The sequence below is a fragment of the Drosophila gunungcola genome (genome assembly GCF_025200985.1).
Source record: "Drosophila gunungcola strain Sukarami chromosome 2R unlocalized genomic scaffold, Dgunungcola_SK_2 000006F, whole genome shotgun sequence".
Lineage (NCBI taxonomy): Eukaryota > Metazoa > Arthropoda > Insecta > Diptera > Drosophilidae > Drosophila > Drosophila gunungcola.
The window spans coordinates 4,567,062-4,589,395 of NW_026453168.1; the positions used below are offsets into that span (position 1 = coordinate 4,567,062).

At 38.8% G+C, this 22,334-nt stretch overlaps 1 protein-coding gene across 1 annotated transcript in view; it reads left to right on the forward strand.

The window, feature by feature from the left end:
• Nucleotides 1–22,334, forward strand: part of LOC128254629 (uncharacterized) — a 44,621-nt gene that overhangs the window by 12,340 nt on the left and 9,947 nt on the right. The window contains exons 2-3 of the mRNA XM_052983812.1: nucleotides 17,977–18,386; nucleotides 19,265–19,486. Coding sequence (XP_052839772.1) covers nucleotides 17,977–18,386; nucleotides 19,265–19,486 — 632 coding nt within the window. The remainder of the gene's footprint in view (nucleotides 1–17,976; nucleotides 18,387–19,264; nucleotides 19,487–22,334) is intronic.

Consider the following 22,334-nt stretch of genomic DNA (forward strand, 5'->3'; position numbering starts at 1 on the left):
TAACCAAAAAGATCGACTAATCGAATCAGTGACCAATACAGGTTAAAGGTTGCCATCTCTGATATGTGAACCACTTACAACACACACAATTCTCGAGCATCATGTGCCATTTCGCTTTTCCAACCTTTTTGCCGGCTCCTTTTATTTGTGGCCAACTTTTGAGTGCGGAAGTTCCTCGAGGGTTAGACACACAAAACAACAATACGGAAAAAAAACGGGTCTAAAAAGGGTTGCTCTTATTGTTATCGATGGCATGCGAGTGGGTGGCTGCGAGGAAGCTGGCTCCATTGAATTATGTGCACAACATGAAAACAAACACAACAACAAATAAAATGAGGAGCTGAATTGATTGTTGCACTGCATACTCCACCTTTCTTCACGATTGGAGATCATAAATATTTATGGGGCCCTCTTTTCGTGGAACTGTGATAGGTATATAAATATCAGCAGCACCTTCTTTATAACAACAACCCAGTATCAGTGTGGTGTAGTTGAGCGTGAAACGCTGAATTTATTATGTTATCGCTTCACCGATTTACTTCATCGATTTCACAATCAGTAAGAATGGGGAATCCAGAACCGTTTCCCAGCTCTGATGCTCCCCAGATAATTTGCAGGCCCCGTTTTCGGGTTTGTTTGCCCTGGCATTGTGCGAACCACCTTCGGGCCATGTGGCAAATATTGTTATTTGTTTTAAAAATTTAAAGCCAACTCGCAGTTGACTTTGATTCGAGCTTAGGGCACCTTACTTATCTGACTCGTGCATTTTTAATGAGCCCTCTTAGTGGATAATGCCTTACTTTGATGTAGGTTCAGCAAAGAGTTGTGCTGCAAGATATTGATAAGAGATGTTGTCCGGAATGCTGAAAGTTATAATCAGCTTATTTTGAAATGGAAAATAAGCTAACAACATAGCATAACAACATAACAATTTTTTTTGAATTTAAATGAATTGAAATAGTTATAATTCATTTATATATCATACAAATTTGTATTTTCACACTAATTCAATGAAGGTAGTTCTAATTAATTTATAATCACTCTTTAGTAAGATTCGTGAGTCCTATTTAATTTAAATGCATTCATCGATCTTTTGCTAATTATTTTTTCATGTGTAAATCTAATTGCCTTTTTTGTGTTTGTTCTCATTTCAGGTAAGAATATCACGGCAAGTCCTTTTGCTGACCAGGATTCGGGACGGAGTTCCTGTTTATTTATAACGCCATTAGGGCTGCATTCGATGCCGGGGCGCGTTGGCAGCCCTGGTCCCGTCACTGAATTGATTATAATTGGATTAGCGGATCTTTTAGCGAGGGGGACGAAGAGGTGGTTGAACCGTAGACCAAGTGCCCGTAGCCCCGGCGGTTGGTTAATAGTGCCCAAAAGGCTTACGCCACGTTGGCCACGCATCGAAGCATCACTGTGATGTATGGGCTGGTGTGTTCGAGGGGCTGACTGCCAGCAAAATATTTTGCAAAATTTTCAGCACTTGCCATATTTTTCAATATTTCTGTCGGGAGTTTGGGCGGCGTTGTGCGGGATGATGTGTGGATGCGTTGCGCTCCAGCAGTTTTACATTTTATATTGCCGGGCATAGCGACCTAAATCGACTTAGCCACCCTCCCTTTCCCCCTGTCCTAAATATATATGTGTACATGTTTCCCTCTCTTTCGGGCACTCGCAGCAAGTTTATGCGCCCTAAAGTATTCATCACTTAATTTCCACGTGCCGCTGCCATTTTGAAAATTTATGTCTTTACTCTGCAGCTATCTATGGCCCTCCTATACAGAATTCCCGCCTCCACAGTTTTCATGTTGACAACTTTCGCAAGGGGAGATTTTGCCAGAGGCAAAACCCCTTTTTCGGCAACATTTTGCCGTTTGCCATCTGTCAGCGTCCCCAAATAGAATTATGTCAGCTAATTGAATTTGACGTCGACTTGACATGGATTTATTCACTAATGCAGTTGCCCCGGAACCAGCGAAATAATCGAATTTCAGTGGGAAATAGTTTTTTTTTTTTGGCAGTTCTCGTTGGGTTAAGATTTGGCTGCAAAATTGCATTTGGTTTGCTTAAGGGTAACAGCATTGATTGGTGATTTAATAACTCAGCTTTTGCTGGCTTAATTATGGTTTGAATTAAATTTTCTAGTAACCTAAGTGCTGCTCCAAAACCCACAAGTCTTTTTTTTATTGCAACCCCTTTTTAATATTATTACATAGGATACAAAATGGATTTGCCCAAATTGAAAGTTATGTGTTTTTAACTTTGCAACTTTCAGACAGATTTTTAATTCGTTTTCTTTTACCCTTAGAACCCACTTAAATTGTGGAATTCAATCCCAGTTCAGCTTTTGCGCCAACAATTGATGGTACATTTTTTTCAAGCTCAATTCGAAATTAATCAATTGTTTTGGTTGCTTTTGATTGAAAACAGGATAACAGCTGTGCGTTCTGTCGGATTTTTAAAATGTCATTTATCTTGCGGCCATCTGGACTTTTCCATAATGATCTTTCGTTCACTTTTTGATTGATTTTGTGGTTAATTTGGTGCTGTCTGGTGTCACTTTGTGCAAGTTTTAACAACCGCACGCATATCTGTGGCAAAAAAAAATGAAGATTTTATGGTTTACGGTTTGTCGAATTCAAAACCCCTCTTGGTGGGGTCGTTCAGTAAATCCGCAAAATAAAAACCAAACTGGTTGCAATTGAATTCCGACCCCTTCGTATAGATTGCTGCACAAATTGTATACAATTATATTTCGGATGCTATCTGAAATGAGCATGAAAATCTATCGGAACGTAACGAATTGTATCGAACGTGCCTAACTGTTAATGCGGTTATAATACGCCAGCGGATTATCATTGATTATGTGTGGGTGGGTGTGTGTGCTTGTGTGTTTTGGGGGTGGCAAGTGGGAGGTGTGCGTGTGTGCGAACACGCCCTCCAGAAACAAAAATAACTGTTTGTGCGCGTCGAGCCAGACAGACACAAAACGCACAAATTCCAACTTATACTACGTTCATGCGCTAAATAACTTGAATTGTATAGTTCACTTAAACCAAATTAAATCTTTATGTTTACAAATAAATACAAATTATAGGAATCTACTATTTTCACCCCTTTTTTTTTTACAAATTCTTAAAATATTTAAAAAATTTGGATTTTAATGATGTGTTTTGTAACATGATTAAATCAATTCAAAAAAAAAACCATTAAAAAAAATGTTTTATATGAACTAAGCTTTTTTTAATTTAAGAAATAGGTTGAGATGTTTTCGTTTTGATTTTTGACTTTGCACTGCATTAACATATATGAAGTTATCATTGGTAAATCAGAAGAATTAATGAAATGGTGTTTCACACCTTCTGAGAGCTTTTCCGAATTTGTTCCCCGAAATTCGCATAAACACGGATACTTTTCCGATCCCAATTCCCCGGTTGACTTCTCTCTATCTGGCTCTGTTCTGCCATTAAACTTTGTCGAGTGTATAGACATAATTTCAATTTTCATTTGGTATTAATGTCTCTCCTATAACTGCTTATGTGTATGTTATAGCTGTGTTTGTGCACAAATTGCCGCAACGTTGTCTGCGAAATGGATCAGAAGGTGGTGGGTGGACTGGTGGATAGGGTTCAAGAATTCGAACGAGCCCTCGTTATATATGACTGCAAAATGCGGTATTGGCAAAATCCCAGGAGCGCGCTTTAGTTGATAGCACTGGCGAAATGGAAGCAGGAAAAACTAGTTACCACTCAGTTAGTAGAGACATAGGGTCGAATGCGTTAAAAAGGGGAAAAAACTGAGGGTGAGTGGAGTGGTAAAAAAAACCCGTTTAGTTTCCACGAGTATCGTAAATATTTTAATAAATGAAATATGCCAGAGAACAAATTTTGACTGATGAAAATGCTGGAATTTCCTTTTAACGCAATATTCTGTAGAGCACTAAACGAAAAATATTTGTGCTGAAAAGTTCATAGTTCAGTTTAATTGGTATGCCTGATATAACAACTTCAATAAGTTTTAATTAACAAACGTTTGGCTGCGGAAACTTTTATTTTTGGTGATTAAATAATGCACTTAAAATGGCTAAAAATGGTCTAAATAAAATGCTTATTAAACTCAACCCACCTCCTGAAACAATTTGGTCCAATTAATAAATTCTTCTCTCAAATAAGTCCAAAACTTTACAATAAACAAGAAATGTCCATCTCCAGCAATTGAGGCAAACTCAAATAATTTGCACGCAATTAGTTTCAAATTAAAAATAAATATTAAAATGTCCCCGAAACCCAAACTGCGGGATTAGACCTGCGAAGTAACCGCATAATTTAAATTTCAAATCAAAATCTAATGAAAAAAAATGAAGAAAAGGCGGACAAAAATCTCAACAGCAGGCCGTTAAGTAAACCAATCAAAGCAGAAGACGTCCAGGCCGCAGAAAGAATTTAATAATAACGCAGGAGGGTGCCTTGGAGGAGTAGGCCATAAAATGGCAGGGAAATGCAAAACACAAACAGATTGAACTGGCCAGCCACATCCGACTGCCTCGGCGGGGTTTCCCTCCAGTTTTCCCCTAGCTTTTTCTTTTCATTTTCCCCATCCGAAGCAACGGCTAGTTGTGCTCTTCGTTGCGTGCTTAATTAAATGATCATCATTTGCGCGCAATCAACGCACAAATAAATTTTCAGCCGCCATCTCAGGGTTTTCCCAGTTTCCCCAGCTCTGCCAGCTTTCCCGGCATTCTGGTCTGGTCCTGACCCAAGGCGTTTGTTAGTTGTGTTTGTTTGGCGGGTTTCCGCTTGAAATTATACCCTGGCTACTGGGCCTTTGCCTGGCTGTTGTCTTAATTAATTCCTAATTTTCCTCTTCGGCTTTGACTCCTTTTGGCGTATTTAATTGAAAATTTCTTCAAAGAAATTCATGACCATTTCCATTGTTGGCTTGTTTATGGGGGGGGGGGGTAAAGCCGGCTGCCAGCTGTTGGCCATTTGACAGACGACGCGTTTTATTCATTTGCATATTGCTTTGGCACTTTCTTGCCTTTTGTTATGGCTTTGTTTATGGGGCCGCCTTACGTTTCCGTTTTTATTGGCGTCCTGCCAATTGCAGGGCATAAATTTGATTACTTTTTGGGCCAAGATTACAACGACTTTCGCAGACCCTCGGGCTGTCAATTAGCGGGGCCAAAACGCTAATTAAATTTCCACTGCACCCGCAACAATCATATAATAAAATGCATAACGCATTCGCCACATTATGGTTTCTGCATTAAATTACCAGCGATGTATAATTGATTTCTCGACTGCCAACCGGTTAACCAATCGATCTGCCACAAGTTTATAATGTTAATCAGCTTCTGAGCGATTCCCTTACAGATTGCTTGGCAATGTCATTATAATTCGATTGTGAAAAATACTTAACCGTCCGCTGCATAATTGCATTTGCAATGGCATCGAGTCCATTGCATTCACACACATATTCGTGTCACTTTTGCATCGGTCGGCTTATTAAGTGCCGCTAGTAGCTGCTCATGCAATTAACCCAATTCGGGCAAATGAGTTTTACATGTTCGAATGCGGCCACGGCATGCCGCAGTTCCCATCATATTCAGTTGGCTGAATGCTGTTGCCACTTCTGTGCGAATTTCTGCAGCAGTTGTCATTTTGACTGTAATGACAGCCGAATTTCGATTATTCGGTATGTGAGGGTATCGGTTTTAAAACCCTTTTTTTATATTTTTAATTTCCGTTTCAATAAAACTAAAAATTTTTTAGTTATCAAAGCTCAACCACATATTGCAAAAATTTATTTTTTAGTTCAATACAGTATTTCTGTTAGTAAAACTGCACTAATGTGGTATGTTAGGGTTGTAGTTTTAAAACCCTTCTCTTTATTTTAGATAACTTTTATTTTTCTCCATTTTTGTATTTAACTAAAAACCAATAATAGATTTGTAAAATGCAACATAAAATTCTATTTCTGTTTTTTTAATTTTCATCCAAGCATTTCGGTGTTAAAAGTATATAACTTGTCAAACTTCCTTTATCTATCGACAGCATTGAGGTCGCCATAAAAGAAAATTGACACCCAGAAAGTTCTTTGTTGTTCACTTTTTGTTTCCAAACATAGCCATAAAAATTAAACAAAAACATGGAAAAATCTGACAAAAACCAAACTTGTGGACGACAAAAAAGCAGAACATTTTCCCCAGCTAATTTTCTGTGTGTCTTTTGCTTTTATCCCTATTTTTGCAGAGCCTAACACGCTTTATTTAACACTCGCGACTCTGAGCCCAAACGAAATACCGAAAAATATATGTACATGAGCTTGAATCGGCAAAAACAGAGAGTTGGGGAATCGCAAGCGGCAAGCAAAACAAGTCATAAAGATAAAGGAAATTTATGGAGGCGGCAAGAGCTTTGAGGAAAAACAACAACTTGTGGGAAGGGAGGGGCAGGGTGAAAGGGGGTTCAGGACAAAAGGAACCAGAAGCTGGGTAGTAGGAAAATTAGGTTAACGATTTTTCACTCTCGGCTGCAGCCGCAGCAAAAACAAAGAATATGCTTCAGAAGCCAAATGTAATGGGGACTATCTGGTGTGTTTTTGTGACTGAGTTTTGCACAATTTACAGTTGTGCCGTTACAGTTTAAAGTTATGGCCCCGCCCTTTGTCCAAAATGTCGCCTTTATCGCTAAACGATGCCTAAGTGAGGCTTCAATACGACCCCAATCCGCCCACCAACCACCCGTTTCCGGGACACATTAGCCGGAAACGACATCGATATCCCAGCCTTGGCATGTTCCCTTTTTTTGGGTTAATGGCCTCCCTTTTTGCGCTTTCCATTTCACTTTAAAGGCTGCCTAAGTCTACAGTTTGCGGTTACTTAAGAAGTCCTTTCCCCCCGACAGCCATAGCCAAATTAACAATCCCTATAATAAATTCTTGGGGCAAGAAGCCAGGCAGTGGGAAATCGATAAAAAGATTTTTTTTTTTTTTTGCGAAAATAACATAAAATTAATTAAAATTAATTGCTGCAACATATTTGCTTTTGGTTTGCTTTCGGGTTTTTAAAACTTTTATTCATGGTCCCAGGGAATTTCGTACTGTTTTGCCCTTGTTGTTTGCCTTTTGGCTTGGATTCTGCTCCAGCTTGTTACAAAAATATTTCAACAAGCTGCGCACACAAAATAAAACCCAAAATCGCACACAACAATAGCGGAGAGGTGAGTTCCTGGGCGGATGGTCGATGTATGGCTATGGTGTTGTGACCTACTTGGAGGTGTGCGGCATATGTTGTGGGCCAGCTCTTTGTGTTCGAGCCAAGATGTGGCTGAAGGCTTAGATAAGCTTCCTGCCATTCCAGCCTGCCAAACTGCCAGTCCCTCGCATTCAGGCTGGTGAAGTGAGGTTTCATGGCCGACTCTGTTTGCTGAATTTTGTTCCTGCCCTGAAGCCACAAGTCAATAATGAGCTCGAGATTGGTTAAGTAATATTTATAGAAAACGAGCAAATTCTGTGGAATCTAAGCTCCAGATTTGCTGAGAAGTACTCAGGGAACTGAAATGATTTGAGGAAAATAAAGAAAGCAGATGGGCAAATGGTGAATTCAGTGGTGGGTACTGAATAATTTCTTATGAGTCAAGAAAGCCAGTTATTAAACTGTAGATGCCTAACAATTATTATGATTTTGAAGAAAATAAATAAATAATTGTCTAAACTATCTAACAACGTTTAATTCAGTATCTTTTAATATCATTGAAAGTACAAATTGTTACATGGACAGTAGCTGTTAGCATCAATAAAATAAGTGTAGTTTATGGGTTCAATAATTTTTCTATGATAACCAAAATATATTTTCAGATATTTGCTAGAAAGGTATAACTTTATTGTGTATCTAAATTAAATTAATATAATTTATATATAAAAAAATGTTCAAATGTTTTCAAAACTTTTTAAAAACTAAACAACTGTTTTTACTATAAAACGGCTATTCTCCGGCTTTCGGCAGAACTGTATGCAAAATTCGTAGATCAAAATATCGGGCTCAACTTTTGCATTTTTTGTTAGAGCATTAAACTAACGACTGATTTGGGCGCACTAAATTTCCTACCCAACTTTTACCCCGTTTTCCATTTCCCCTTACTCGTTTGTGGTTCTTGCCTACCATATTGTTGATGTTATTTCTCTTTCATTTTTTCGTTATTGGAAATTGAATTCTGGTGCTGTTTTCTCTATGTATATATTTTTTTTGTGGTTTATGCAGCTTGCGGCCTGCCCAACCAACGCTATGTTTTTGTAGCCGTTGCCACCGTTGTTTTGCATTTATATTTATTTCTTTTTTTGTTGCTTTCGGGTTGCTATTGGCGCAACTTTTGTGCGGCCTCAACTCAACCTCGCTCTGTAAGCGGATCTCCGGTCAAGCATTTGCCTTATAAAATAGTTTATAAAGTATGGCAAGTATTTCCATTGGCCAGTTTAACACAGTTGTAAATGTTTTTAGCAAGAAATGAAAAAATTAGTGTATGAGGTTGGGGGGAAGAAGGTAACTGCTTGTGTCGACCTGTTTCGTCCTTTGGCATGTCTAGCATTCTGTTTGCATTGCCAATGGCTGTTCGGTCTAGTAAATAACAACAATGTCAGAAATTGCAGCTGCCTGTGTTGTTGTTGTCTGGCAGTGCATAAACATGCTAAAAATGTAAATATTGCATGAAAAATATTGCACAAGTAAGTCACGAATCGTGTATGTGTATTTGCTTGTCTACAAGTCCGTTTTCTCATTCTCGTTGTCGTTGCCGTTGCCCCTCTTTTTCATTTCGCTATCATACCGGGCGTTTGCGTAATATTTCACTCGCATCGATGCATTGATAAATATGCAAATCGAGAGCAATTTCATCGCAATTTTATCGAAGCTTTAATTAAATGACAATCAAGTTGTGGAGAAATATGAAATATATGTTTACATTTTTAATGGTGAGATTGCGAATTCGATGTAGGCAATCTTGGCTACTGTCTAATGTTTTATGATTTTATTTTTATTTATGGGTAAAATTTTATATTCAGCTTAAATATGAAAGAATACTCGAAGAAGCTTAGGGAAAATTTTCGTAGGTAAACTTGGCTTCTGTGTTATGCTTTTTCTATTATTTTATTTATTTTTTTGTGCGTGTCTCGAGGCGCAACGTGTAAACAAAAGTTTAGACTTTAGTGCGATAAGCGCTCCTGTGCGCTCATGTTAGTGTGTGTGTTTCCTTGGGTGTATGTGTGCAGACGCTGACAGTTTACATGGCAGCAAAGTTTCAAGAGTTTAGCCAACAAAACTGCCAAAGGAATTACATAAACATTGCGGGAGAAGAAAGGTAAATGTAGAGAAAAGGCAGAAGGTAAAAGACAAGCCAAGCGGGCGCCTGATTACGAGTGGAAAATAAAAACAAAAACGCCGCAAAAAACACATGATACGACCCAACTTCAAGTAAAATGTCTGTCTTCAACTTTAGCAACTTTGATTAAAAATTCCACTAATAAACAAACAAACCAAAGAGTATTCTTTCCACGTTGCTGCTTGAGTTGTTGAGACCCCATCTAGCGTTGACGATTTGCAAATACACATGGCTTAAGGATTCCTGAAATACACAAAAAAAACACCAAAAAAATGCATTAAAAGTCCTGATTATTTTGATAAATTAAAGATAAAATAAATCTTGACTTTCAGTAATTTAAACCTTTTTTTATAATTTTACATGCTGTTTTATTCTAAAAACTTTAAACCTTAAATTTTTAAATAAAAACGAACTTTACACTCGTTACTTTAGTTGATAAACACTAGCAAAATTTGTTTACTCTTCAACTTATAGCAATTGACTTTTTAATAATTTTAATTCTTTGTTTTATTGTAAAAATGTCAAACCATAAAATGATGAATACGAAATAAGAAAACATTCGTTTTCTCAATTGACAAACATAACACAAAATTATCTTCCCTCTAATCACCATACATTTGTATTACCCCGAAGTCTCGAACAGAACCACATGCCAATTCCCTTTATATCTCGAACAAAAACGATTTCTAGAAAACACACAATCTCAATTCCTAACAGTTTCACCTCAAGATGACAGGATGGGGATTGAGGGTGAAGGGATGGCCTTTGAAAAACTTTGTGAGCTCAATAAACATTGCGTTTACCGAAAAAAAACTTTGTTACTTTCTATATATATTTTTTAGTTGCTGTTTGCACTGCACTCCTGTGTGTGTGGGTGCGTTCGCTTGTATGGGTGCCGCCATTTTGTTGTGTAAACTTGTTGGCGCGTCCAAAACTTTTCACCCACCCACTCGCACACCCATCCATACACCCATACACCCACAGCCACACACGTAAGACCCAGGATTCTGCAGCCATTTTGTAAATTTCATGTGCATTATATTTGCAAATTTGCGTTGTTTATTTATGCGCGGCAATGCGCAGAGCACAGCGAACACAGAACATACAACATACAACACACACGCAGCACAACAACCACACACCCCGCACACACATACCCATGCACGGCAAACAAGCTAACGCATACACTCACAAATGGCTGGGGAGCGTTATTTGCTTGTTTGTGGTCGTGCATAATGCACGAGTATATTGTTGAACTTAGCTCTTTAATTGCAATTGCATTTTAAGCTGGAACAATACTCGAATTGTTTTATACGGCTCTGAGCGTGTGTGTTTGTGTGTGTGGATGTAATGTGTCCCTTAAAATAAATTTATTAATTAAATAAAGTTGCTAATTAAAGTTTGCCCCAGCACGTATCCGCCATGATAGCCCCAACAGTTTTCCCACTTTCCTAATTGCATATTTAATGGGCAAAGCTTTGCATTTGACTTATTGATTGGCCTCCGCTGGTTGTTATTCATCGTTGTTGCTTGTTTTGGATTTGTCCAAGGGCTGTGCTGCTAATTAATTTTCCCTTTGTCGCAATGCGAGGAATGGAAAAGTGTAAAAGGTAAATGCATTCGGGGTCGGATCAAATGGGATTAAGTCTAGAGTGGAGTCATTCTGATGCTCCGGCATTTGTGTGGCTGCACTGATATGAGTTCTCTAGGTCTTATTAATCAACTATTTTATTTACACACAGCAAATAGAGTGGCTTTATGGCAAATTACTACTTTCTGTTCGCTTCTTTTACAGAAACATATGCACGCCAAACAGGAAAATCAAATTGTGGCAACTATGAATTGAACAAGTAGTCTAATAAATTAGTTTTAAATAATTTAGTAACAAATTTTAAACTAAGCAAATCGGTGGTAACTTAATAAGGAATGGAATCATATATCAAGGAATCAATAAATTGTACAACAATACATTGAATTTTTAATGGATTACTTTTTAAACAAAAACAATTAAGACGTGTGAAGTTAAGTTAACGCTTTTCTAATTAAATATTTATTGAGAAATTCCTGTAAAGCGCTGCAAGTTGATTTTCTTCAAATAAATTTCGGGAATATTGTATTTTCTTCAACTTTACCGTAGCACAATCCAATTGGCTCTTCCATGGCATTTTGATGATTGTGCCTTGGTATTTGTTTTACAATTTTGTTCAATTATTTTAATGCAACAAATGTGTTGACGACAACAGAAATTTCCAGTTAAATGTAGGTCTCAAGTGCCCGTGCATGTGCGTTCCATTTCGGTTTGTTTTTATGACTTTGGCTTATTTTTCTTAGCCGCTTTACGAGCCAAGCGGCGGGAATTGTGTCAGTTTGCACTGACAGGAGGAAGTGGGTGGAAACGAGGTGGAAGAGTGGGTGGCTGGGCATGAGTGACTTGTGAAATGTCGCTGACTTGCCGCAAGAAATCAATCAAAAACTGTGGCAAGTATAAAAGAAAAGGAAGCGAAAAAATAACAAAAGGCTCGGCACACGCGATGCTCATCAATTTGTGTGTCGTTCGGAGAGTGTCCTTGCATGCCACTGTGTGTGCGTGTGTGTGTGAAGGATGAGCTTCTGTCAATGTATGTGCTAGCGTGGGTAATGTCTGGCTTTTATGTTTGCTTAGTGCAGTGCAAACAAAGGACAATGCATTCAGTCCACAATCATTGGGCTCCTCCTCCTCTTTTCCGATCTTTCTGCCCATCTCCTCAGTCTGATTTTTCCCTCTTGCCATTGCAATTGCTGCCTAACATGACTGACACACTTTTCATGCTACAATAAGCCATTATAATGAATGTAGCCAGAAAGTAAGCCAAAAACCCAACACACATTCCATTTCAGTCAGCCGGAGGAACAGGAAACAGGCAACAGGAAAAAACATTTCGAAAAATGTTAAGAGGGGCAAAATGTGGGTGGGTAATGCCCTTAGGTGTTGAATGCAGGGAATTGTAAGGAGTATATATGCCATCTAACAAGCAGTCTAAATAGGCATTAAGGTATCAGCAAAATCAATACTTAACCTGCACATTTTTCAGCTGGAATGACTCTGAAATGTTGAATTGACACGAGATTCACACAGGAATTCGAGGACATTCATTATGCAAAGTTTTATATCAACTAAAAAGCATGGTTAATCTTTTTTAAAATGCAAAGCTTTTGTTTTTCCAAAATTAAAATTTTGCAATTTATTAAAAATTAGTAGCTAAAGATTTAAGATTCTGTTTAGCTCAGCTATTCTCTGAAATTTGCTTTGAAGTAAAGCACTTTAATTCCAACAAATCTGCCAAATGGCAAGTAATTGGCACTGCAATTTGCCACAGTGAGGCATATGTCATAAGGACCTTGTGGCCATAGATAAATGACAGATGGAGCAGACAGATAAATAGGAGACCCAGTCGGAGGACAGCTGACAGGACAACTAAGTAAGCTAAGCAACCCTCATTTGTCACATGATTTTATAAACTGTTGTTGCTCTCCTCGGCATTGTGATGGGGCTCCTTACGCAGGCAAACGGGCATCTTGTTAGCTTGTTATGTTTTTGGTCAATTTCGTTTGTAATCCCCTTTGAGCCTCACACAAACATTCGCCGGCTCATTGTGAGGTCGTCAATAAGAGAGGAGAGGATACCAGGAAAATGGGGCAAAGTGACAAGTCTAATGCCGGCCAGCTTGTTTGCCGACATAATTGGCCAGCTGATGGCTGATGGCTTCTGGCCCAGGCACATCTTGGCCTAATCCCGACATGTAGCTGCACGCATTAATTAACACAGATAAAGCTGAGGGCCAACCACAAACTGCAACTAAAAATCCTTCAACCCAACAGCCATTAAACTTAAAAGGACAACGTAGAAAGCTGACAATGAAACCGCACACTGTTGGAAGTGCTAAAGGGTTTCTGGAAATACTAAGTAAGAATGAGAGAAAATGAACTAGGCATCTAGACATAAAAAAGTCCTTTTGTAAACTTTATATCTTACTATCTATGGTCAACAAAACTAAATTTTAATACATAAATATTTTTTCCTAATGAAAACATAATACATTTTCCTAGAAATATAGTTTCCACATTTATTGAGAAACCATCTTTTCAACACAATGCTGAAGGCGATATTATAGAATCCCGTTTCCCAGAACCTTCTAGACTTGTTATTCTCTGCTAGTCTGTGGTTGCCTAAAGAACAAAAGTGGGTGGTGCAGTTGGTGGAGCCCGGGAAATCCCTCACGTACTCAGTGTTGATGCTAGTGCCTTAACGAAATCTAGGTTACCACATCACAGGCAACGTCAAGTTGACATTTTATCGGGAGTCGTGACTGCAAGTTCCACTGGCAAATATGACAGAAATTACTATTAACAGGCAGTCGCATTTGCAGCTGCAACTGCAGTCGCTCATTCCATTTCCATGGGTTTATTGAGCGCACGAGAAATTCAGCATTCTGCATCCAGCATATGTGGCGTATGCGTAATGTCACAGAGGGTGGTGTGTTCATCCCAGGATGTGTCTTAAGGTTTCTGCAGCCTCTGACATGTGACAATGTCAGAGATTTGGTTCTCACTCGGCTTTAAAATTTTGATGCTGCGCACACGTCACATGTGAGCCAGCTAAAATTAGGTAAAATGCAAATATTTATTTAGCGTAAAATGATATTTACGTGTGCATAAAGCAATGTAGATAATTCGCATTCATTACGTATACGCCAGGTGTGAGCTTCTATTATATTTTCCTGTGGCTCAGTTTTTTTTTTTATATTGCTGTAATATATTATAGCGTGTCTGTCGACGTTTCGGATTTGGACATTTGCCTGGACTGACAAGCCAATTAAATTTGACATACATAATTAAGTGGGCTGCGTGAGTAGAAAGGCAAATAACAGAAAATCGCCGGGAGTGGGAAAAATTAATTTTTAATTAGCGGCTTGCTCAATAGATTGAAATAGGATGTGTAGCGTGAGAATAGGGCTGGAATAAGGGCTAATTTACGAGCAGATGAGTGGTTGGAGTGGATATCAATCAAACCGCTCTGTTTTCCAATTAAAGTAATTCATCATCATTAATGGAAATATTAGAGTTAATTATAAATTTCATTTGGAATTAATTGCCTCACACCGGAATGATATTCCGTTTTCCCCCAGGAAAATTAAGCATTGATGAATTTCTGCTCTGAGACCTGACTTGCTCGAGGCTCAACGTTTAAGCATGGGCTATAACCGTAGCCACATATAAAGCATTCCATCAAACGGCACACGTGCTGACACACCCATTTCACTGGCTTTTCCCCCTTTTTCCCACTTGTCGTGTTCAGCTGCTGCGTTAATCCTTCTTCTCTTGGCTTATTTATGTGTACTTGTATTCTCTTATTTGGTTTTTCGAGTTCTTTCCCTCTGTTAGCCGAGGAGAGAGACAATGCCTGCGCCGCCGGCGACTTAATGCCTCGACTATTAAATTCAAATTTATTGCCTATAATTAAATTTTTTCGTGGCGGAAATCGCAGGAAATTGAGCATCCAGCCAACGAAAACAAGCGCCCAAAAAAAGCGACGACTCGTAATTCATTTTTCGCACAGAAAAACCTGACAAAAGTCAATGTGTGTGTGGGTGTTTGGATGTGTGGGAGATAGTGTGGGAAAAATGTGTCAGCTGTGCGTCATAAATTGAATGAAATGTGTGTCATATTGGTTGGATTTATACATTTATTAATACCTCTCCCCGGAGCATATTTTTCTGCCAATTAAAAAGCAATACGCCAGCTGAGAGAAAAGTTTGCCATGACTCATGGCAGCAGCAGCAGCATTTGTTTTTGGCCAACTGCCAGATTGCACTTTTTAGATATTGTGTATCCATGTTTCTATGGTCGAGCAAGGTTTGCCGATTTTCAATTATGATATGACGAGAAACTGAAGACCATTTTCCTGGCAAACACTCTTATTTGCGAGGGTCATGGGCCCAGGGGGCGTATGCGCAATGTCTTTTCATTCGAATGCTAACTGAAATTTATGGGGCATACGTGGCATGCATTTATATTACGTGCCGTGCCTTGCCGTGCCGTTCCGTGAGTTCTGCTTGGCAGTAATTTCCGCCAGTTTCGTGGCTGCTTTCGGCTTTTAATGTGCATAATTAAGCATTAATTACGCCCCCGCCATTCATCGCAGTAACCCAGAAATGGCTGTTTTTTTTACAGCGCCCATTTATCTGGCCGCCCGGGATGTGCGATATGCGGTCGTTTGAGGGGCGCCCGGACCACCGAAAACCGAAAACTGACCGCGCGTCACCATATCGTGAAACCATTTGCACAATTTAAGCATTTAATTGCAAATTTATTATGCTTGTTCTGTGGCCATTCTGTTATTGATTGAGCGTTTCGTTGGTTTATATATGTTTTTATATTTTGTGGATTCGTCTGCGAAAGCGAAAGCAGCTGAAGGTGAACAGCCGTGGTCGACTGACCTTTATTTGTCAGTAGAAGCTGCCCATTTCATTTCAATGCCCATTTCTCGACACTTGTCAGGTTACAGTGGAACATTTTTATGACATTTTAGTTGGGTGCATTAAAAATAACTTGGAATACGTACTTTAGGTTGAAAATATTTTAATTATTTAATATAAGGATGAAAAAACATCGCAAACTATTTATTTTATTTATGATGAAGTTTTGGTGGATACTTTTTACTGAATTAATGACAAATAATTTAAATGTTAAATTCTTATTGATGTTTTAAAATAAATAAATTTAAGTTCCTCAGCCCTAGACAAATTAGAGATTTATAATAATGGTTTGCTAAGTTTTCTATCATTTATCTTATTGGGTAAGACTAAATTTAACTTCAGTCGGCTTTAGAATTTCATAAAAACCCTACTGTTTTCAATTCCCTTATTGATATGGGTCCTATGTATGCAAATTGTGCATGTTGTAGCATAACATGAAAACTAGTTTGGCATATTTGACACAGTTTCCCAAAGTCAATTTATTAGCTCGATTTTTCCGTTCACTGCCATGCTGGAAAATCTGCTAAAATCCCCAGAAACTTTTCAGAAATTCTCCTCCAGACCTCGCACCTTTTGCGGCAACTTTGTCCCAATCCATTGGACATTGGACAGCAGAGACCCGAGAGTCTGCAACTGAACTTGTCAATTACCCAGAGTGCCAGGCAGGTGGAGAAAATTGTGCCAGCGAATAAATAATATTTCATTTGACATAGTTTCCACAAATAAAGTGGAAGAATGAAAACACAGTGCTGAATGCCAGAGGCAAAGTTGAAAAGGCAGTAATATGCTTTTGTAGTTTAGTCTTTCATTAGGCCATCGCCATCGCCATCGCCACCGCCATCATCGTTACGGCTGCTTGTCAAAGAAGTCCGCCGTCTTACATTCGCAGAAAGACTTGTAAATTAAAAATGCGCCCACAGAGAGCGAGGAAAACTAATAAATAAGCTGGCGGCAGCAAAGCGGAAACGGAATGAAATCAAAAGAAAAGCGCAAAGGAAATATCTCAGAATGAAATGGCGAACGAAAGAAGACAAAGGGGAAAAAGTGGCACAAGTGGCATGTTGCAATGTTAATTGAAGACAAATAAGAGCCGGCGGGGGCCGTTGATGTTGGGGTTACTCGATGAGGCCGAGATCCTGAGACTGAGGCCTCCGAAGAGGAGAATGCAAACAAAAAGCCGCAGCCCCAACATCAAAGGCTACTGCAGCGGCAGAGACCCCAAATGGGATGGATGGCGGTGGCTTTATAGGTGGTGCGCGGTTGGCTCGTGGGTGGGTCTTGTGTGACAGTCTGCAAAGAACCAAATGACTTTGAGGCCCAGCGCGAATTGGAGCGCAGCAGTTTTAAATTACTTGCGGCCGGCTTTGGCGAAAGGGAAGCGAAATAACTATAGAACGGAAGTTCGCCGACTGAGAGAAAGGGGAGTAAACTTTATCCGGGAACTAATCAAATAGATGGAGCTCCGGCAACGCGGAATTAACTGGGAAAAATAAGTGGTTGCTAATTCGTTAATTAAATGAATAAGCTTGTTTAATTTTTTATATAATTTATTATTAAAATGCAATACAAATAAAGCAAGTTCTTTAAAATTACATTTTGTAATCTAAAAATACCTTAATATAATTATTTAAACTGCTAAAACAAATACTCTATTTAATATTTATTCATCATCTGATTTAAAGAACTCGTTTCAAAATATCCAGCCAAATATTTGTTCCATCTTCCTTGTCACCCGATTCTCTCTCTTTTATTGCCACGTTTTTACATACGATTAAGTATTTTCCCAATTCCCCATTCCCATTTCCCATGGCAACCATTTAACGAGCAGCTCTTTTGGCTGAAAAAGTGTCGCTTTAATACGACGCCCGCCGTTGCGTATACGTAATCTGCCACTTAAGTTGACACCATTTCAAACAGTTGAAAAGCTCTGGGAGAATCCTGCATGGGAAGTGACAACGAGCTGCTAAATTGCAAATATTTGCAAATTTTCAGCATTTCTTTCTGTTTGGTTTTGAAAGCTCATTAAATTTAAATGACCCGCCACTGATGAGCTCGGTTGTTCTGGTTCCTTTCGCCCGCAGGTCGCACCCACAATGCCAACTATGCCCTGTACCACATCGGACAGCCGGCGACGGCGGCTGTCAAACAGTTTGCGGAGTCGGGTCGAACCGATCTGCTGGACAGCAGCGCCGGCGAGAAGCAGCAGCAGCAGATGCAGATGCAGACGGGCAAATCCCCTCCAGGTGGTACAAGCTCCACCAACACCACATCGCCAGCCAACAATGGTGGGACCACCAGCACTAGTACCAGCACCAGCACCAGCACCAGCACCGAACGCAGTGTGTTCGACGAGTTCAGCATGCCGGCGATTCCATTGGGCGCCGGACGCAGCGAGGCGAAAGTGTTTGTCGACAGCAATCACAGTCTGGTCTCGCTAATGACACGCATTGTTCCCTCGCCGGACTGGTTCATCGGCGTCGACTCTTTCGAGGTGAGAGCAGAACCCACACACATAAGCACCGAAATCAGGAAAATCACAGTGTTGAAACCGCATGGAGACCAAGAATCAATAGGCAAAGGCCGCATCTCGATAGGCACACTGAAATGCTATCAGAAAGTGGTGGCACTCAAACAAATCTTAAAAGGTTGTATAGGTTTATTGAATCAAAGTAATATTCAATTGTTTTTCGTTTTGCCAAAACTTTGTTTGGGGCAACTATTATTTTAATTTAATATTTAATATTTGGCACACTAAATTTCAATTATTCTTCTTATTTCTTACTTATTTATAGTAATTGTTTTTTTTTTATATTAAATTTTGTTTACAAAAGGCAAATTATTTTAAAATTTATTAATTCAAAGAATCTATTATGTTAGTAAACAACATGAGCTTTCCGTGTTTTCTGCGTAACAAAAGCACACTTTAAAATGGTTTCTAGTAGTTAATAAATTAATGGCCTGGAGAACTCATGTACAAATATATATTTCATAAATGTTATATTTTTCTTTTGGATATTTTTCCTTTGGATATTTCAATTAACTCACTTCATTTAATAATAATAAAATTTACTTAATTGCAATTTAATTAAAAAATTGCTAGTCAGGTATTAAAGCTTGAGGGTCTAGTCTCTTCGTACAAGCTACATTTTTGTTGTGCTTTATACCATATAATTCACTAAAATTATATAGAATCATATCGCTTTTATTATTCCACAATTTGTTGGGAAGTAAACGTTTAAGTAAGTGATGAAATACAAACAGGAGCTGTGTCAGAAAGTCTTTTATTTGATGTAAGACTCAGAGTAATTTTAGTAAATGTTTGTCTTTGTTGAAAAGAATCCACTTAACACTTTCTTTCAATTGCTTTAGCTCTGCGTGGGTGGCTCCTGGATCGATACGGTGACCGTTGAGCTGGATCCTTTGGATGCGGGCACGGATAATGGATTCACATTCACGGCGCCCAACTGGCCAACAGCACCTCAGGGCGTCATATATCGGATCACCTCCCGTTATCCTGGCCATCCTGCGGGTAGCTTTTACTATCCAAAGAGCAAGCGATTGCCGCCCATCGCCACGTTTCAGTTTATCAAGGTGAGTGGACGATCCGACCCCCTGAAAAAATTAACAGCAAATTAGCAGTCAAAATGCCTTTTTTCCCACCACTTCCACATCCAGTCGAAAAACCCTAATGGGTTTTTTCCAAAAACAAAAAAAAAGGAATTCAGAGCGAAAAAATCAAAGTGCTAATGAGCCATTAGCATTACAATGGCGTCAACAGCATCTACCACACTCGCACACACATAAACAAACCAGCCACTTTCCTCGCCATGCAAACATGTGTAATGGTTGTGCGTGTTTCCCTGTGTGTGTGTTTGTGTGAGTGTGTAAGTGTACAATTGTGAGATGGTGTGCATGTAAAGGGCAAATTCCCTTGGCTGCGTGTTAATGCGCTTTATAAATCAGTTCAGTTTCGCAGCTTAAATCGGGCAGAAGAGAACGCACGAATACGAAAATGGGCAACGAAAAAAAAGAACCGGAAATAATGCTAATTACCTTATAATTATTTGTGCCAGAATTTTATGGCCGTGCAAAAATGTGTTAACAGGAAATGTAAACAAATTAAAGCAGTTTGATATTTAAATCATTTTTAGCATACATTTGGGGGTGTTTTAATATCGTGCGCAAAATTTGTGCAAATTGTTATTGAATTATAATTAACGGAATTCAAATTGTCATTTATGAAAACTAACGCAAATTCAATAACATTAATAATTCCTTTGAAAATGGTTGTTTAATTTTATTATGATATATTAGAAAATTCAGTAATGGAAATAATTAGCACTTTAATATCGTTTTCATAATAGAGTTAGGCTAATTTTTGTCCAATAGGAAGTTATTGAATTTTCTTTAAATGTATTAATTTATTATTATTGTTATCGTTATTGGCTGTATCTTATTTTGAAAATACGAAAATGCATTGAATTGAACTATTTACATGAAAGTTAAATTAAAATAAACGAAATAAAAATGGTTGGTCGACTTTAAAGTGTATAATAAAATAATAAAAGCCACAACGCGAAAATATAAATAATCGTAAAAATTTGTTTTACAATTATTAAAACGTAAAAATTGTATTAGTGATATTTTTCAATTACCTCAAAACATGCGCAGCGATTTAACATACATAAATTACTTCCAATTGATTTAGTTCCCATTTTACTTGCTAAAATCCTTAAGAAAATATTTTCACTTAGCACAATGAAACACGTTATGCATTATCCTTATAGGGGCACAAACGTATTTGCCATTGTTTTCAAGCGCTGCAATAAACATTATTCTGCACTCCTTAATAAATGCCAATCCATTAGGCCTGCCAGACACAAAGGACACAGGCAGGACCTCCACCGCCGCCCGGCAGTGCAACAAAGCACCCTCGACGGCAGTAAAAACGCCCCAATAGAGCGGAATAGGGATAAGGTTGAGGATAAGGATAAACACTGAGGAAGACTGAGCAGGACGGTTGGAATTCGAGCGTTGTAATTATATTGCTGGACATCCAAGACATCCAGAAAGTGGCGCACTTACGGCTACAATGCCTTGGGTCGCTCATCAAAATTGCTTTTATGTGTGGCCAAAGGAAGCGCACATAAAATTTATGCCTCGGGCTGTACGTTCATTTCCCCCGCCCGCCCGCGTCCCCTCTTTCGCCCATCGCCAGATGTTTCGACTACGTTTGCATAGTTTATTTCATAGGGGCAGTTTATATATAGAGCGGGGAATTACTACGTGGACATGGGCGGGTGGGCGTGGCTGGCTACTGTACGTGCGGTCATTATTCTTTATTTGTTGGTCGAGCTCTGTGCTGTTGTTGCTGCAACTCGTATTATTGTAACGCCTTTTTGACACTACTAATTTTAGTTTTATTTTCTAGGCTTTTCGGAGTGGGCGTGCCAGAACTTATACTCCGTTTGTGGGCGTTTTTGGTTGGGTACTTTAGCTAGATTATAGCATTTGACTCATGAATCTTGATTCTGGGAAAACAATGTCTTTGTTTAAAAATAATAGTAGGAAAGCAAGCTTATGATTCTTGAAAAAAGAATTAAAAGCAGTTTTTATACATCATTTGGCTTTTAATTGTTTTGTTTAAAACTTATTAATTAAAAAGTCCTTTTTCGAACTTAATTTTGTATTTTACTGATCCGAACGTAAAATCAATTTAAGACCTAGTTCTAATTAAATCATATTAATTAATTTGGAATTAATTTTTTACTGTGTTTGATTCTTAAAGCTATCTATCAAGCTACATCCCTAGGGCAATCAATATTCGCATTTGTAAAACTAAAACTCAGCCTTTTTGTTATTGTCCACAACACCCAAGGCTGCCGACTTTTGTTTATGGCCAACAGAATGGAAAGTTATTTACTTAAATGCGTTATTTTATGGCCAGCACATGTCTCAGTTCCTAGTTCTAGTGTAATTATGTGTTGATTTGCTTCCACCGAATCGCCCAACAGCTGGGGGTAGTTGGTCATTAAATTCTTAAATTCTGGGGCCGAGACCGGATTGCTGGAATACTTGTGTGTCATTTAGTGAATGGCAAAAGGCACGTAATCTCGGCAGTCAGGAATGCTGAGGGTTTCGCTCGCCGTCTGGGTAATCCACAAGGAATTTCACAGTTTTTCCAACCCCCCTCCCACCGCGCGGTCTAGCTTTCTGTGTGTGTGCTGGATTATTGTGTATTTTAATGCCACAAAAGCAACACGCGGCTCTTCTGCATTGTTTTCTTTTTTCGTGATTTTTTGTTTGTATTTTTTGGTGCCTTAGATTCGTTTGGTTCGTTGTGGTTGTTGGCGCCGCTGTCGACGCATTTGCGAAATGTAGTAGGTACCAAAAGGTAGACCAAGATAAGCCAGCCAAAAGCGAGGGGACAACAATAACA